The following is a 13164-nucleotide window of genomic DNA, read 5'->3' as shown; positions in this document are numbered from 1 at the left end:
AGCGTGCTTTATTTTGTTTTTGGAATAAACACTGCCAGTTTTTAATGAGATACTGCACTCCTGTTTTTTTTATCTCTGTGCTAGCAACGATAAGCCTGGATCCTTTTGAAGGTAGCTGCAGGATCTCTTGACTGTCAACACAGTTCTCTCCTCTGCCCCTGGGATGAACTATTGCTTCCACTACTGACACTGGAGACTGTGTGCGATAGTGGTGGTTGTTGTTACATATCCTAGAGGTACTGAATCACATACTTGTCACTACATCTTTCTTCCTATTGTGCAAATATATAGCCAAAAAATGGATGTCGCCCCCCTCCAAATGTGAAAAGCTAGGTGGCAAGTGGCTTGCTACACCTGGATTAGCTCCAATGTCTCTTATTTCCCATAGGTTCCTTAGTTGAGCAAACAGTAAAATTACTGCATCTGATACCCCTATACCTGTTAATTGAAACAACCTACTTACTGGCTGGGACCTGTCACCTAAGACTGGGGTCTTAATTGTTTGTTTGTTTGTTTGTTTGTTTGACTGTATAGAGTGGTAGACTGGGAGCAGTGGGCTGGGGGCGAGGTTGGCAAGGGTGGGAAAATGTTTTCTATCCCTGTTAAATGAAAATTATTTCCTAACACCCCTTTGTTTAAAAAAACAATGCTGTATTTTCTCAGTGCTACCCAGTTCCGTTGGATTCAGAAGGGTGATGAGACAGAGAAACAGAGCTGGGCTGTGGACCACGTCTATATTGGAGAAGCCTGTCCTAAGCTCTGCAGTGGACGTGGATACTGCACTACTGGAGCAATCTGCATATGTGACGAGGGATTCCAAGGTATCTTTTGTAAAATAATAAAGACAAAGAAATCCACACATCTTGCCTGTTCTGAGACTGATTAACATTAATTGTTCACTTGAGCTAGCTGAAAATGCATGTCCATGTGCTGCTTGACCACTTCCGGACCGCCGCATGCCAATATACGTCTTAACTTTGAAGAGGGATATCTTTGTTATGGCAGTAGCTTGCTGCCATAACCCTGGTATCCTCTTCTTCGGCCAGCGGTCCAGTTTCCGATAATAGTGATCTCTGCGGCAGATTTCCCGCGAGATCACTTTTATCGGCGGCGGGAGAGGGCCGGAGCCGTCGGCAGTGGCGGAGGCGATCGGATGCTCTTCCTTACTGGGTATGGAGACGAGTGAGGGGAAGATGGCCCCCACCCGTCTCCATACCATTGCAGGGTGGAAGCGACGTCACTTCCACCCATAGCTCTTAAAGGGCTATTTTTTTTTTAAAATCACATATTTTTTTTATTGCATTTTAGTGTAAATATGAGATCTGAGGTCTTTTTGACCCCAGATCTCATATTTAGGAGGTCCTGTCATGATTTTTTTCAACTACAAAGGATGTTTACATTCCTTATAATAAGAATAAAAGTGACACATTTTTTTTTAAGAGAACAGTGTAAAAATAAAAAATAAAAAGGTAAAATAAATAAGGAAAAAAAAAAATTTAAACACGCCCCGTCCCACCAAGCTTGCGTGAAGAAGTGAACGCATACGTGAGTAGCGCCCGCATATGAAAACGGTGTTCAAACCACACATGTGAGGTATCGCCATGATCGGTAGAACGAGAGCAATAATTCTAGCCCTAGACCTCCTCTGTAACTCAAAACATGCAAACTGTACAATTTTTTAAACTTCGCCTATGGAGATTTTTAAGGGTAAAGGTTTGTCACCATTCCATGAGTGGACGCAATTTTGAAGCATAACATGTTGGGTATCAATTTACTAGGCATAACATTAGCTTTCACAATATAACAAAAAAATTGGGCTAACTTTACTTTACTTTGCTGTCTTATTTTTTAATTCAAAAAAGTGTATTTTTTCCAAAAAAAAGTGCACTTGTAAGACAGCTGCGCAAATACGGTGTGACAGAAAGTATTGCAACGACTGCCATTTTATTCTGTAGGGTGTTAGAACAAAAATGTATAATGTTTGGGGGTTCTAAGTAATTTTCTAGCAAAAAAAAAAAAGTTTTTATCTTGTAAACAACAAATCTCAAAAAGAGACTCGGTCCTTAAGTGGTTAAGACCTAGTCTTCAGGAGATTGGGACTCAGTAATTAATGAAAAAGTAAATAATTAATCCTGAAGTAGCTTAGCAAATGTATTTGGAATTACTGTTCAGTGCTGACTAACAGACAAATCTCATATTAGCTTTGTTGCTAAGGCTGGTGCATCTTACTATATTTACTTACAGGTGATGACTGCTCCATATTTAACCATGACCTTCCAAGTTACATTAAAGATAATTTTGAATCTGAAAAGGTGACAGAAATAAACTGGGAGAGTATTCAAGGAGGTGTAATTGGAAATGGATGTGGACAGCTTTCCCCCTATGCTCATGGAGACTCTCTATACTTCAATGGTTGTCAGATAAGACAAGCCATTACAAAACCACTTGATCTCACAAGAGCAAGGTAAATACTAACTGTTTAGTATGGCAATATATGCTACATGGTACTGGATATGCTACCACCGAAAGCTAGCCATAGACAAATTGAAATTGCAGCTGAACTGGACATATTTTGATCAGTGTGTTGATTGTTGGGAAACTTTTATCGATCAGTGGCTGCAGCTGCTAATCAGTGCATTCTGACAGCAGAGAGTCACACTGTCAGAATACAATATCCCAGCAGGGCGAATTCTCCATCTATGTCATTTGTGTGGATGGACTAATCTGTTCTTCTTTTTTTAATTTATCTCACTGGCTGAACTAAAAAAGAAACCATCTATGGCAAGCTTTAGTCACTGCCTTCATCCAACCATAGAGGTTTCTAGGGTTTCTAGGGCACCAAAAGACATGGAGAGTTAGATTTCTTGCCAAAGAAGTGATATATTTTTCAACAATTAGCAGAGAAAAGGTAGCAAACAGAACAAGAGACAACTAGGAGGGGAGGACAAATATCCAAAAACTGTCAGTCTAGCGGTGTACATTGCTGACTATTGAAAATTAATATGCAGTAAGATATTGCTGACCAAACCCATTGACCGATGCTGGGTTACTGTGGATTAACATTATTTTACCAAATTTGTAATCTACCCAGCTCTTGGGAAGATATGCATTTTCAAGGTTGCTGCACTCACTGTTTAAAAGTTACTTTCTATTTTTTCTTATAGCAAAATCATGTTCGTACTTCAGATAGGAAGTATTGCCCAGACTGAGAGCTGCAATACCAACCTAAGTGATCCCAACACTGTAGACAAGGCGGTACTGTTGCAGTACAGCGTCAATAATGGCATAACATGGCAAGTCATTGCCCAGCACCAGCCGAAAGATTTCATACAAGCACAAAGAGTGTCCTACAATATTCCACTGTAAGTATTGTATATAAGTGTCTTTGTCATGTGCTGATATAGAGGTTTTATGAAATGTATCAAGAGGAGATGTACAATGTGCCCTAGATTTCTGTTTCTTTGTGCAAGAAACTTACCAAGAGCAGCAAGATAACTAAAGAAAACATGTTTAGTTGTGGTTTATAGAACATGTTGACTGAAAAGTTTGTTTTGCTGCATTGTTATAGGGAAGCACGTATGAAAGGAGTCCTACTGCGATGGTGGCAGCCCCGCCATAATGGAACAGGTCATGATCAGTGGGCTCTGGACCATGTAGAAGTTGTACTGTGAGTATCTGCTATATTCATATCCATTAAATAGAAACATTCCAACTCCATCGCTAGAGTTAAAAATCCATTCATCTGTCTCTGTGTGGATATGTAAGTATCCACATTTTGCAATTTTTTTATTATTGTCTTCTAGAAAAACTTATAGACTTGTTTATCATAAGGTAACACATTGATGTAAAAATGTTAGCAAAAGCTTTCAGGTGTATATACAGTAAGGTACTCTTCTCTATCCTTAGGGTAGTATCAAAAAATATGACAAGTATAGTTTTGAAACTAATGATACTCTAACTCAAATTAAAAAAAATGATTTTGCTCAACCATCAACAATGTAAAAAATTGTTAATACAACTCTCTGTATCTGTTAGAAAAATATATGTTGATTAATAGCAAAACAAAGAAAGAAAAAAACATCATTAACCACTTGCTTACTAGGCACTTAAACCCCCCTCCTATCCAGACCAATTTTCAGCTTTCAGTGCTCTCACACTTTGAATGACAATTACTCAGTCATGCAACACTGTACCCAAATGATTTTTTTGTCCTTTTTTTCATACAAATAGAGCTTTATTTTGGTGGTATTTGATCACCTCTGGGTTTTTTATTTTTTGCGCTATAAATGAAAAAAGACCGAAAATTTTGAAAAAAAACACATTTTTTCTAATTTCTGTGATAAAATTTTGCAAATTCGTAAATTTTCTTCATAAATTTTGGCCACAATTTATACTGCTACATATCTTTGGTAAAAATAACCAAAAATTTGTGGAAATTATTTGGTCTGTGTGAAAGTTTTAGAGTCTACAAGCTATGGTGCAAATCATAAAAAAATTATCACATCTGATGTACTGAGGCCTATCTCATTTCCTGAGACCCTAACAAGCCAGGAAAGTATAAATGCCCCCCAAATAACCCCTTTTTGGAAAGTAGACATTTCAATGTATTTAGTTAGAGGCATGGTGAGTTATTTGAAGTTGTATTTTTTTCCCACAATTCTTTGCAAAATTGAGATTTTTTTTTTTTTTTTCCCACAAAATTGTCATTGTAATAGCTTATTACTCTCACATGGCATGTGTATACCACAAATGACACCCCAAAATACATTCTGCTACTCCTCCTGAGTATTACGATACCACATGTGTGGGACTTTTTCACTGCCTGGCCACATACAGAGGCCCAACATGCATGGAGCACCATCAGGTGTTCTAGGAGCATAAATTACACATCACATTTCGCAACCACCTATTGCACTTTTGAAGGCCCTGGAGCACCAGGACAATGGAAACACCCACAAAATGACCCCATTTTGGAAAGCTAACACCCCAACGTATAATCTATGAGGCATAATGAGTCTTTTGAATGGTTTATTTTTTTCCAGAAGTTTTTGGAAAATGTGGAAAAAAATGAAAACGCATTTTTTTTTTACACAAAGTTGTCCGTTTATAAGATATTTCCAACACATAGCATTTAGATAGCAAAAATGACACACCAAAATACATTCTGCTACTCCTGAGTATTACGATACCACATTTGTGGGACTTTTTCACTGCCTGGCCACATACAGAGGCCCAACATGCATGAAGCACCATCAGGTGTTCTAGGAGCATAAATTACACATCACATTTCTCAACCACCTATTGCACTTTTGAAGGCCCTGGAGCACCAGGACAATGGAAACACCCACAAAATGACCCCATTTTGGAAAGCTAACACCCCAACGTATAATCTATGAGGCATAATGAGTCTTTTGAATGGTTTATTTTTTTCCAGAAGTTTTTGGAAAATGTGGAAAAAAATGAAAACGCATTTTTTTTTTAACACAAAGTTGTCCGTTTATAAGATATTTCCAACACATAGCATTTAGATAGCAAAAATGACACCCCAAAATACATTCTGCTACTCCTCCTGAGTATGGCGATACCACATGTGTGAGACTTCTACACAGCCTGGCCACATACAGAGATCCAACATGCAAGGAACACCGTCAGGTGTTCCAGGGACACATAGCATACACATACCAAGAATTACACCCCAAAATACATTATGCTGAGCAAAGCGTAAACAAAAAAGATTACCTGTGGTTGTAGTAGCGCAGTCGTACACAGGAGGATAGCACTGGTCCAGGCAGCAGGCAGGGACTTGGTCAGCAGCGGCGAACACAATTGTCCAGGCAGCAGGCAGGGTTACTGTCCATATAAAGTCCAGGGTCAGTGCAGGCAGAGATATTGTCCGCAGTGGCAAAAATATTGGTCCTGGTAGTAGGCAGGTCCATGTGGTGTGGTCAGTGCAACAGGCAGAGGCATGACGGCAGTAAGTCCTACAGGCAGAAGTAGGGCCTTGTTCAGGACAGAATGGGGACAGGGGTAGAGGCTTCTCCCACCCAAATCTCTTTGAAGCCTCCGAGTCTCCAGACCCTAATCTAGGATTGAGAAAACAAAATAAATTGTTTTCTTCATCCAGAAAAACAATTCTGGAGCCCCTCACATATGTGAGACCCCTGTGTTGAATCCCACTAGTCCAGTTGCAGGGTACAAGATCAGTCCAAGAGGCAGGCAAATATCATGGTCAAACAGTCCAAGGTCAGTTCCAGATCAGGCAGAGGTATGTACAGAATCGTTGGGCAGAAGCATGGTCGAATAACAGTCCAGGGTCAGTTCCAGATCAGGCAGAGGTATGTGCAGAATCGTTAGGCAGAAGCGTGGTCAAATAACAAGCCAGGGTCAGTTACAGAGGAGGCAGTGGCATAAGGGGTGTGAGGGTAAATTGCAGGAACGGAGGCTTACGTTTACCATACTTCACTAATAATTTACTGAAGTATGGTAATGAGGAAAACATTCACCTACGCAGAGGCCTGGTTCAGAAGGACATTGTGCACAATAATAAGATGTGTCTCTTCTGAATCCAGCTCTGGTACACACCTTACATTTTTTTTGCCGTCGTTGGCCTGTTGGTTTGGGAGGGATCTTATCTGGAAAGTGGCGTTCGGAGAGTCGACTTAGAACATCAGATCGGATATTTTCTGGGGGGCCGTTCGGGAATGTAAGGGCAGTGAAAACTTCCTCCTGGTAGCTAAGGAAGCGTTTGGGGTTTTGGGTGGAGTTACGATATATAACATAAGAATTGTAGATGGCCAAATGAAAAAAATAAATTGCGACTTTCTTATACCAATGGTATGTCCGTCTTTTGGCAAGGTACGGTTCTAGCATCTGGTCATTCAAGTCGACTCCCCCCATAAACAAATTATAGTCAAAGATGCATTTAGGTTTCTGTATGGGGCCATTTCTTCTGGGGATTTCCATGAAGGTATCATCGTGGATTGAAGACAACATGTACACATCTCTTTTGTCTCTCCACTTCACTGCCAAAATCTCGTTGTTTCGTAGACTCGCCGTTTCTCCTTTTCTCAATTTTTTATTGACCAGACTTTGAGGAAAGCCCTTCCGGTTCTTTTTGATGGTACCACATGCAGGCGTCTTCATCCGATGCAGGTTGTGGAACAGGGGCAGAGATGTGTAGAAGTTATCTACGTACAGGTGGTAGCCTTTCTCCAGTAGGGGGTATGTGAGATCCCAAACAATTTTCCCGCTTGATCCCAAGTAGTCTGGGCAATTAGGGGGTTGCAGATGGGTGTCCTTCCCTTCGTACACTTTGACGGCATACAAGTAACCTGTGACTCGGTCACATAATTTGTATACCTTCACCCCATAGCGTGCCCTTTTACTGGGAATATATTGCTTTATTTTAAGCCTGCCACTAAACTTAAGAAGGGACTCATCCACACATATGTTTTTGTCTGGGGTAAACAGCAGGGGGAATAGTGCAGAAAAATAATTTAAAAGTGGCCGAATTTTGAAAAGTCTATCATAGTTTGGGTCATTTCGGGGAGGGCACTGGGTATTGTCGTTGAAATGAAGAAACCTCATTATCATGAGGTATCTGTTTCTGGGCATTACCTTGGAGTATATTGGCATGTGTTGGAGGGGGTGAGTTGACCAATAGGACAGCAAAGTGTTTTTTTTTGTGAGTCCCATGTTAAATGTGAGCCCTAAAAAAACCTTCAATTCCTCCACCGTTAGGTCTCTCCATTCGTAGGGACGGGCATAGTAGGACGTTGGATTATTCGCAATGAATTGCTGTGCATAAAGGTTGCACTGGGCCACAATACTTGACAGCATGTCCTCGGTAAAAATTAAATTAAAAAAATCTATTGGGGAAAAATTCTCCGTGTTCACCTGGACTCCTGGCTGGGCAGTGAAAGGGGGAATGTTGGCTTCTCCTGAATTAGGAGGAAGCCACAAGGGGTTCTGCAGGGCATAGGGAAGGCTGGCATTGGTCCTTGGCCTTTCTTGCCGAGGCACTGCGGTGCTGGTGGATGGCACTGCGGTGCTGGTGGACGGGACTGCCGTGCTGGTGGACGGGACTGCCGTGCTGGTGGACGGGACTGCCGTGCTGGTGGACGGGACTGCGGTGCTGGTAGATGCCACTGCCTCCCCACCAGAACGTCTTCGTTTGGCGGGCCGAATCTCTTCCTCCTCTGAGTCACTCAGTGTTTCACTACTGAGGACTGGCTCATAATTTATGTCCGACTCGGAATCGGAAAGGGAATCTGAAAAAGAGAGCTCCCCGTTGCTCTCGTCGGCCTGGGACAGTATTTGGTATTTGGCACTGATGAGGCGGCACTGATGAGCACAGATGGGCACTGAGGTGGCACAGAGGGGCTCTGATGAGGTGGAACAGATGTGCACTGATGAGGTGGAACAGATGTGCACTAATGAGGTGGAACAGATGTGCAGATGTGCACTGATGAGGCGGCACAGGTGGGCACTGATGAGGCGGCACAGGTGGGCACTGATGAGGCGGCACAGGTGAACACTGATGAGGCGGCACAGGTGGGCACTGATGAGGTGGAACAGATGTGCACTGAGATTGCACAGATGTGCACTTATGAGGTGGCACAGCTGGGCACAGATGGGGCGGCACAGATGGGGCGGCACAGATGGAGCAGCACAGATGGGCACTGATGAGGCGGCACAGATGTGCACTGAGGCAGCACAGATGTGCACTGATTGGCACAGGTGGGCACTGATGAGGTGGCACAGGTGGGCACTGATGAGGTGGCACAGGTGGTCACTGATTGTGCAGATTTGCAGCTGGATCACTGATGCACTGATCACCGCTGGGCAGACAGGTGGGCACCGATTGGCACAGGTGGGCACCGATTGGCACAGGTGGGCACCGATTTGGCACAGGTGGGCACCGATTTGGCACTGTACTGATGCTGCACTATTGATGGGGCACTGTATTGATGGGGCACTGTGTTGATGGGGCACTGTGTTGATGGGCACTGTATTGATGGGCACAGTAAAATGCAAACACTCACTGAAGGCTGACAGATCTCTCTCTCCTCACACGCTGTCTCTGTGTAAGGAGAGAGAGCCGGCAATGAGAGATGATCTCAATTGTTTACATTTTAGATCATCTCTCATTGGAGGCAGCGATCGCGCTGTAAACGGCCGCTGTGATTGGCCGTTTACAGCGATCTGTGATTGCCTGTGTCCAAGGGACACGGCAAACACAGAATTTCCCCGTTGCGCGCTCGTGAGCGCACACGGGGAGCGAGGAAAGGGGAGGCCGTCATATGACGTCCTCCCGGGAATTGACATCCGCGCTGAAGCCGTCATTCGGCTACGGCCGGATGTCAGGAGGTTAAAATCAGTACCATTCATACAGTAGCATTTATACTGATAAAAAGCCACGTCAACCTCATATATGCATATAGTTATGACCACAAGTGACAAATAGATATGTTGGCCTCGCCCCCTGGCTCGTGTTGCCACTGTGGGGGGATATATGTATGCAGGGTCCAATATGTTGGACTGGTACTCCTGCAGAAGGATGTTCAAGTATAGTCCTTTTCACCGAGTAGCTCCAAACAAGAACCTGCACTTTCTGGATGTAATCAAGAGAGTTTCACATAGTTCATATTGAAATCAATACGGATGGATGATGATAGGGTAGCTGAGTATAGCTGAAGTTACTGCAGTGGTCCAGAGGAGGTTCGATATTCAGGGTTCTAGATGTGTGGTGTTATATTAATATAACCACAAATTTAAAGGGAAGACACTCCGTACTCCAGAATTACCTCCCTCACACTGTGTAGTTGATCAGTTGGATAGAGTCACATGACAAACTCAAGCTACCAGTCCTATGCGGACCAATTGTAATCTAAGGTGATTTACACATAATTGTGGAAAAGTCCCACATCCAGAAAAGTATAGATATACTTATCAGGTCCTGATAAGTGTGAGGGAGGTAATTCGGGGTATGGAGTGTCTTGCCTTTGTGGCTATATTTATATAACACCACACATCTAGAATCCTGAATATCAAACCTACTCTGGACCACTGCAGTAACTTCAACTATACTCAACTACCCTGTCATCATCCATCCGTATTGTTTTCAATATGAACTCTTTTTTGATTACATCCAGAAAGTGCAGGTTCCAGGTTGGAGCCACTCAGTGAAAAGGATTGTACGTGAACATCCTTCTGCAGGAGTTCCAGTCCAACATATTGGACCCTGCATACATGTATCCCCCCACAGTGGCAACACGAGCCAGGAGGCAGAGCCAACATATCTATTTGTCACTTGTGGTCATAACTATATGCATATATGAGGTTGACGTGGCTTTTTATCAGTATGAATGGTACTGTATGAATGGTACCGATTTTAATGTTGTTTTTTCTTTCTTTGTTTTGATATTAATAAACATTAATTTTTCTAATGGATACAGTGAGTTGTATTAACAATTTTTGACATTGGGTTGGTTGAGCAAAATCAGGTTTTTCATTTGAGTTAGAGTATCATGAGTTCCTTACCAATAGTTCCCATCCCATCCCCTTCCCCCTCTGTTTATTTTGATATACGCTTACAGGGAAGTTTTGCATTTGCAATTTTGTGCAAGGCAGTATCTTGAGGGTCATTTAATTCTAGTGTTTGATTCATAGTTTTGAAAATTCGATTAAACTGAAGCTTTGCTATTCAAGGCCCAGTAAAAAAAAGTGAATTTAAGAATACATTAGACTACTACTGTCATCATATAAAAATTCTACAGTTTATTTCTTTTCGATTACGTTAAAAATCTGATTTACATTATAGATATAGGTGAATAACCCTTTATAGTTTTAGGGTTCTGTTCACCCAAGATTCACACATTTTTCATGGAAGATCCAATTAGCCAAATGTGTGACTCTTGGGAGGAAAGTTGTGTAACTTATGTTTTCTAAATATACTAGTTCTGACACAAGGCAGTGAATGTGCAGCAGTATTAAAATTTAGTTTTATATAAGAGTTGAATCTTGGTTTATTTTTTAGCAAGCATTTGAGCATCAATTCTTGCAGTCCTAACACTTTAGGCACGGGCCATGTTGCTTATTTAGAAATATGAGCCTGAATCCACACAGTTTCAGAAGGTTCTCTCTTTATAAATATACCATGCAAACCCAATGGGATGTCCTTAACACCAAACCTAGCCATGAACCATATTGCTATTTTATCCTGGCCCTTTTCTAGACTAATTTGTGAGCTTCTTTAAAAAAAAAAATAAAAAAAAGCATGGGTATATGGGCACTGCCATGAAAGACATATACCAATGCAAAAAAATTAAACGTAGAATACCATTCAGCAGGGAGGTTCTTCTAATGCAGCCTAAAGGGCAACACTGAATATACACAAAGCTGCTTACATTGTGCTTTAGTGCCCTGACTTCCATAAAGATTAGCTAGGGATTTCTTCAGAATATAGATCAAAGAATTGAAATTATATTCTGTAGGACCTTGGACATTAAAGTTAAGTCCCTCAGAATTGCATTCAAAGGGCTAGGCTTTCTTCCCAAACTAAAAGGGTCAAAAATGATCACTCCCCTACTGTATAGCCTGGAGCACACAACTGTTGGCATACAGGTATCAACTTTTCATGCCACACTGTACGTTCACCTACTTTAGCAGCTGCCGTAGTAATGTAAAACTGGGCACAGGCAGGCAGGCAGCCAGATCTTCTGTCAAATCCTTCCATAAATTATATTTTCCAGCATCCTATGCAGTTTGTCATTTAAAGTGATACTAGAGCAAAATTAGTCACAATTCTACATAGAAACCAACCAATCAGCTTCCAGGTTTGATTGCCAAAGCTTAATTGAACAAGCTAAGGTTAGAAGATGATTGGTTTCTATGCAGAAATGTGACTAATTTTGCCCCATCTAACTGTAGCAAATAAACCCCATACTGTTTAATTTACATTGTCCCTTCTATTTCTGTATGGATGATGGCACTGTATTTATTTAAAAAACAGATAAGTATCTTTTTCCCAATCGATAAAAAAACAAAAAACAAACAGCCTTTGGAATACAGAGTAAAAAAAAAAAAAAATAATATCAATAAACTGTTTTAAATTGTCATACAAATGTTCTGTATATTTGAAATCAAATCTTTATTATTTTTTGGCAATGATATGGTGTGGGCAGATTTATGGCATTCACAGGCAGTGTCACGCCCCCTGTGTCTTAGAAGAGGGCGAAGACTCCATTTAGCTGTTTAGCTGGTTAGTGGGCATGGGAGAGAAGGGAGGGAGTGGGCTGTCATTTACCCCCACATGTGTGACTCTATAGTCACATACACTGCTAGGATGTGATCGGGAGGAAATTCTCAGCATAGAAATTCACTGAAAACTGAGAGTTGCCACCACAGCTGCAAAATCCCTAGCTGAATTGGGGATATGTGGACATTGTAGTGGAATTGGGTACGTTTCTATATCTATATTTAGCCAGTCTATGTGTAGATAATTTTTATTTGTAATAAAATAATAATTCTGCTTTCCAGAATACCCATCCTCACATCACACTACATAAAACTGAAACACACAAGATGAAGGTTTTTTTGTTTTGTTTTGTTTGCTTGCTTTTGGAGTATGCACATTTTTGAGTGTGTCTTCACATCTGCACAGTGACAGCTGCAGATCAAAAAGATTTGTTGTTTTCAAAGTTCTGCTTGAGTGCAGTAAAGGTGTCCTAGGGAATGCCTGTAATGCACTACAAGTTAAAGTGACACTAAACTCTGGCTTAAAAAGAAATCTATTCAAGTATGTATTCTTAACCTAACTGGCGGTATGATTATGTCCGATTTTTGCATCTCAAAGCGTGTTTTGCATAGAAATTTGGCGTTTTATATTGTAGGCCTGTAATTCTTAGCAATAACACACTTAAATCTGTACAAACAAGAGTCTAGTAGATATCCCGGGTATGATAATTTTTGAAACACAAAATCATAAATTATAATATAATAAATAACTATAAATAATTATAAAAAATAATATTATAATAATAATAAAATTAATTTCCCTGTGATTCACTATCACTCAATTCTGCAAGTGTTCTAATTTACTATCGCTGTTTTCTAGCTGGTCTCAAACCACTTTTGACATAAAGGGACACTTTTTGGTTGCTA

The 13164-nt window shown here is 41.1% G+C and overlaps 1 protein-coding gene across 2 annotated transcripts in view; it reads left to right on the top strand.

Annotated features, from left to right (window-relative positions):
* Window positions 1-13164, top strand: part of RELN (reelin) — an 865607-nt gene that overhangs the window by 842068 nt on the left and 10375 nt on the right. For both annotated transcript variants that reach the window (XM_073619618.1, XM_073619617.1), the window contains exons 60-63: window positions 664-821; window positions 2245-2464; window positions 3165-3362; window positions 3569-3667. In XM_073619618.1, the coding sequence (XP_073475719.1) occupies window positions 664-821; window positions 2245-2464; window positions 3165-3362; window positions 3569-3667 (675 nt within the window). The remainder of the gene's footprint in view (window positions 1-663; window positions 822-2244; window positions 2465-3164; window positions 3363-3568; window positions 3668-13164) is intronic.

This window comes from Aquarana catesbeiana, linkage group LG03, assembly GCF_042186555.1.
Source record: "Aquarana catesbeiana isolate 2022-GZ linkage group LG03, ASM4218655v1, whole genome shotgun sequence".
Taxonomy (NCBI): Eukaryota; Metazoa; Chordata; class Amphibia; order Anura; family Ranidae; genus Aquarana; species Aquarana catesbeiana.
Note: the sequence above shows the minus strand (reverse complement) of the source record. Positions and strands in the feature narration are given on the sequence as shown.